This window comes from Aulonocara sp. 'chitande type north' Nkhata Bay, linkage group LG23 (genome assembly GCF_057382095.1).
Source record: "Aulonocara sp. 'chitande type north' Nkhata Bay isolate Kocher_YH1m ecotype deep benthic linkage group LG23, A_spYH_male_GT1.1, whole genome shotgun sequence".
NCBI lineage: Eukaryota > Metazoa > Chordata > Actinopteri > Cichliformes > Cichlidae > Aulonocara > Aulonocara sp. 'chitande type north' Nkhata Bay.
In genome coordinates, this window is record NC_141365.1 from 12,362,641 (window position 1) to 12,368,443 (window position 5,803).

A 5,803-nucleotide genomic window follows, 5' to 3' on the forward strand; every position below is an offset into this window, starting at 1 on the left:
GTGCTTTCTATTATTTTATGCATCGCCTTTCTATGGCCACATAAGCCTCTAATTTTGGAGATTTTTAATCCAAGTTTTTACCCATTATAATTATTTAATTACCCTTTTCAGTAAATGAATCATTTAAAGTCCAGTTTGTTTCTCAGTTTCGTGTATCTGGTTTAGTCACACATGTGGAAATGTTCTTGCGTCTCTCATTATTTTTGTAATAATCAGGAAGTGCAGATTGCTGTCACCATTTCCTCTGTCTGATGTGAATCTGCAGTTTATCACCGGAAGGTTTCTCTCGCTGTTTGAGCTGTTTTTTTCTTTTTAAGTAAAAGGACACATACATTACACAATTTGATGACCACAGTTGAGTCCATGTTGATTTTTAAATGCACCTCATGTTGTTTGAAGATTGAAGGATTCCAGCGATTACTATTTTCATTGTTGACAGTTAGTTTCCTGATCAGTTGAGCTTTGTTTTGTGTTTAACTTAATAAACAATGACAAAAAAATGCTCGGAACCAAAGCCTCTGTAATGTTCTCCAGCCGTCTAAAACCCAAAAATATTCCCTTTGCTGTAATCTGTGGAAAATCACATATCTGACAAACTATCAAATGTTCTGTTCATCAGAACAGCTGATTTAATTTCTGTTAATTACCATGTATTATTAGACTAATCAGCACCTCTAACACAAATATGATGTTCCTTAGAAACAGGAATGATGGTTACTGTATCGGTTGTCGGAGAATGTAACTTTCCCTTATGTTCTTTGATGGAGTCTCTGTGGTCAGGTATCTTAGTATAACCCTGAATTGTTGAGCCATCTGGGTTTGGTATGCCGGCGGATATCACCCCATATGCCTTTCCATCTTCACAGACTAATGGACCACCAGCGTCTCCCTGGAAGTATTCAGTATTTACACAGTATTTAGTGATTGCTTTGGAAGAGAATTTCCGTTGTTGACCAAAGTTTTTTTCTCGATGTTAGTGTACAAAAATACACTTACCTGACCAGGTTCTCTCTCACCCTCAGAGCAGTACATGTTTGTGTTAGCACACAGCTCATTGTCAGTCAGGGTCACATTTACTTCCAGGAGTTTGACAGACATATATTTGCTGTTTTCTGTGCTTCCCCAACCAGAAATGACACATGCTTTTGGCAGAGATCCATCATCACGGTCAGCAAGAGCGATGGGTTTCACTTTGTCGTTCAACTTTGCCTTGGTGCTCAACTTAAGGAAGAGAGAGAGAAAACCCTTTAAAAGATATTAGCACTGTTAACTACAGTCTGTTTTAGTGCTGTATTCAGTTGGGCTCAATTTCAGTAAATCGAAGAGGGAAAAAAGTAAAATAAAAATCAGTATGTACAGGATTTCAGTACAACTTGAATGAACAGAGCAACAGCCAAAAAAAAAGAGAAAAAAATTTGGAGATTCTGAAAAAAAGACTAAATTAGAGCAATATGGTGAACTTCAAAAGTACAATCATATTTGTTATATATATACATACCTTAAGAAGCATCATATCATTTTTAATATTAACTGGATCGTAGCCTTTCATTGGAAATGCATTTCTCCCAGGCACATTAACATGCTGTACACCATTCTGATCATGATAATTATGAAGTCCCAGAAAAACTTTGTAGGACCTAAAAAAAAAAAAAAAAAAAAGTGTATTATTTGTTTGATAAAAATAATGAGTTTTTGGTCTTGTGTTCACAAGATAAAATATTTTTGGGTCATTTTATCTAATAACCATGAAGCTGCATAAAAACAGATTTCCTCCTCTCAATATGTGACTTGACTTTAATCTTGAGATTACAGATTCCACAGGAGGCCCCTAAACACTAAACAGGTAAAAAAAAACAAAAAACATAACAGTGTGTTAGACTCACTCGGCTTGGCAGTGTGTAGCAGTCATCACAAAATCTTCATTGAGAAGGAAGCCAGCACAGTGGGCTCTTTGACCACCTGCGCTGTTCATCTGCAAAAGCACCATGTAAGGTCTGCTGTGAGGCACAGCCTCGTGACCTCCAATGATCGCATGGCCTGAGACAAAAGTGAAATAAAGTATATACATACAAAATCAAATGTGTGCGTAAAATATGTAAAGATCTTTACCTTGTTGATGAAAGCTCAGTACCAGTGTCAGTAATGTCAGTTTATAGTAAATAATCATGGTGCGATCACAGTCGAGAGTTCAGCTGAGATACTGAAGAGAAATAATAATCTCTGATCATTTTCACCCTGAAATGTTTCCTATATATTTGTGCTATTTGCATACGCATGCTCAGTGATGTGGCTTTGAACCACATTCTTAAGGAAGGTAAATATCGCCTTACTATTTTACATGAAAAATGTCTAAAAATATGATCCTGTGAACTCATTAACGTCACTCCTAAGTCCATTGAGTTTGCACCAAATTGTTTTTATGGTAAATTAAATTTCATTTTAAACAATAAAATGTTAAAATGAATTTAAATTCAGTTTAAATTCCAGGATTCAATAAAGCATCACCATCTGACAAATTCAAGCCTTAATTTATTTTGATAATATTTTGACTCTTGCGGGATTCCAACTAATGTGTGCTGTCATGAGCACCTTTCTCTATAGCGACCAGAAAAACAGTTTACATGTAAAAACAAAGAGAGTAAATCATACCTCATAAACAAGTACAAAGAAATTCAGGAAGATCTTGATGCACGTGACGGGACCGAACTGAACTGGAAACAGACAAACAGAATCAAAAATGACAAAGACGATGAACTGGAGGAAACTCAGGACTTAAATACTCAGGATGATGATGATGATTATAAACAAAGGTCAGGAGAAAAAAGGAGAGCCTGTATTAAGCTTCAAGCCCACAAAAGGCCAGAACATCTAATAATAACAATTAATGGAAATAATGTGTCCCTCTCAGTGACTGTGAGGACTGCTGCTGGCTGAATGACTGTGATTGTTTACACCTGTGTTTGCCGAGTGTCTCGGACAATTTGCGGTTTGATTGTTATTTATACTCATTTTAGGGTTTTTATTACTGTATTCTTCTTTTTTTATTTTTTTTTATTTTTTTTACTGATTATTACACTACAGAATACAATAATCAATCAAGAATATTTTGTTTCAGCCTGTGTGTTTCTGTAGATACTTTGAGAAATCACAATGAAATCTTCTTGAATTTTAAATCTTCAATAAGGCAGAGACAGCAATAAGACTGAGAATTGCAAATACAGGAGAGAGAGAGAGAGTCTGCATTACCGCTGACGGCCAACAGAGAAGAGAGCGTGCAGTAATGCAGAGAGTAGGCAAAGGACAGGAGAAAGAAGGGAAAACCTGTGTCAAGGATCAATGTAGTTTGCAGAGGTCAGAAAAGAGAAAAGCGAGAACCTCTATGCTGGAGCTTGGAAAGAAAAGCGTCTGGACTTCTTTAAGTTGCTTTAAGACATTTCACCTCTCATTGAGAAGCTTCCTCAGTTCTTCAGTTCTAGCTGAAGAACTGAGGAAGCTTCTCGGATGAGAGGACGAGGGGTGAAATGTCTTCAAGCAACTTAAAGAAGTCCAGACGCTTTTCTTTCCAAGCTCCTTAGACTACAATGAGCTGGATGACTGAGAACCTTCACAGACTCTGTACTTTTTCCCTTTTACGTGAACAAAGTACTTCTACTTTTACTGTAGTATTTTTTAACACTAGTATCTGTACTTTTTCTTAAGTACAGAATGTCTGTACATGTTAACTCGCCCAGTGTCTGTCTTCAACATTCCTGTGGTGTAGAGAGATAACTTAGATAACTTATGGTGCTCAGCTCAGCCAACGTATTGACAGTTAACCACGTCACACAGTGAACAAGCCTTTTAATCATTTTGTTGTTATTATATTGAAATCTTTACTAAAAGCAACAAACTCGGCTGATTTCAGAATGCTTATGTCAATGTAGAAAAAACAATGAGACTTAGCATTTTTAGCAGATACAGTTTTGACTTGCTATACTGCCACGAAGAGAGCATGGGAACCTTTTGATTAGAGTGCACCCAGCTGCTGCTGACTACGATAAACCCTCGACCTCTGACATCTGATATAATTTCTCTTTGTGGTTCCTTATCTTCTCTTGCATGTCACTAGTGTACTCGAGCCAGCTTCAGTGAAGCACCTCTGCAAACATCCCTGCACTGAAGAGCATAACACCAGGAAGCCTTTGTTACACTGATCCACTGTTTATCACAGCAGTTTTACAGAAAACCAGGTTTTCTGTAGATATTTGTAAAAATATTACATTCCCACTAAACACTGGACGTCGGGTAGACGTGCAGATCATGTCTGTCTTGAGTCTGTTGGTCTCAAAACTTGAACTTTGGACTGAGTAATATTTTTGGACGTCATGTGGACATCTATGACAGGTGCAGGAAATGTACATGATTAATACATTTGTTTATTTACAAACATTGATTGATTCGTTGGTAATTTATTTCAACATGTGAACAATATAAAAGTACATTTAGAAAAGAAAAGAAGAGAGAAAAAAATACTATACAAATTACATACAAAAAAACCCAAAAAAAAAACAACCCGTTCTGATTAATTTACATGTTGAAAGGGAGTGGGAAGAAGTAAACACTTATTTAATCCCACCCCTTTGCCATAAATTATCAGTTAATATTTAGTCAGCTTCCTTACTGATATAATTTGTAATAAAAATAGTGAACAGATTTCTGATATACTATATACTATAATATCACATCATGAGTTTTATGTTTGTTTGTTTGTTTTTAAATAGAGACATTCACTTAATTTAAATATTTTCCTTTAACATTAACATTGTTGTTATAAATATGATATATATGAATACAGATATTTATAAACAAACCTGATTTATTATGTGTTAGCCTGCTGAGCGCTCTGCACACCTTCACACATATCTGTTTCTGTCCTCCACCCTCTGGAAACACGGGACTACAGAGCCTCTAGAAGCAGTATAAAATCAACATCTATAATGAGTTGGAGTTTGACACTGAAAAGACGTGAACAATGACCATATTTGGACTATAAATAGCCCGAGCATGGAGGCCCTAATGATGTCAACACTAGAAGTTTAATAGGCGATGAAATAAAGATGACGTCTATGTCGGCTCATGGTTGGATGACCAAATTGTGGACCTAGTTTGGATGTCCAGAATTGGTTAGGGCCTTTGCACAAAAAGAAGTGCTCATTAGTCCATCTGGAGTCATAATTGTCAGCCTGTACAGAATTTCCATAACCTGTATGGACTTTTTCATCGATTTTTATTACTTTTGGATTATTATAAATTTTTGGGGGCTCTATGTGTGTGTGTGTGTGTGTGTGTGTGTGTGTGTGTGTGTGTGTGTGTGTGTGTGAATCTGAGTCGCAACAGAGATGATCAGAAATGACAGAGTCAGATTGTGCAAAGTACGTGACTGAAGCAAAGAACTGATTTATATCGCACTTTCAGAACAACTCCCAGCTGAAGACAAAGTGCTGTACACTTGACCTGCCAAATATGATACATTGAATAAGTAAAAAAAATTAATACAAAAATAGAAATACTTCAGTATTACTGTAGTAATACAAGCAGTACAAATGTAAGAATGCAAAGTTATCCGTGGCTTATTGCTGAGTCTTTTTTTTAATGGTGTGCTATAAAAAAGTGAACATTTTCCATTATTCTTTAGACTCTGTTCAATTTAAATTGAAAAAGTAAATACAAACAGTCACAAAGAAGTCATTATACAAATGATTCTAATTAATGCTGAACAGAGAAATGTATAAACAGGTACGAAAGGTTTATTTTTAGACAATAT

General features: G+C 35.9%; 1 protein-coding gene across 1 annotated transcript; it reads right to left on the bottom strand.

Moving 5' to 3' along the window:
- Positions 1-661: 661 nt before the first annotated feature.
- LOC147301322 (granzyme B(G,H)-like) lies at positions 662-2,167 on the bottom strand. The gene is made up of 5 exons (XM_086282968.1): positions 2,110-2,167; positions 1,884-2,037; positions 1,499-1,637; positions 997-1,221; positions 662-889 (listed from the first exon to the last, which is right to left on the bottom strand). Exons 1-5 carry the CDS (start codon positions 2,165-2,167, stop codon positions 662-664), a joined length of 804 nt encoding a protein of 267 aa, XP_086139094.1.
- Positions 2,168-5,803: the final 3,636 nt, after the last annotated feature.

Coding starts and splice junctions, on each gene's coding strand:
- LOC147301322 (XM_086282968.1), bottom strand. CDS start 2,167: ATGATTATTTACTATAAACTGACATTACTGACACTGGTACTGAGCTTT. Junction 1,638..1,883: donor GCTACACACTGCCAAGCCGA/GTGAGTCTAACA, acceptor TTTTTTTTTTAG/GTCCTACAAAGTTTTTCTGG. Junction 1,222..1,498: donor ATGATATGATGCTTCTTAAG/GTATGTATATAT, acceptor CTCTTCCTTAAG/TTGAGCACCAAGGCAAAGTT.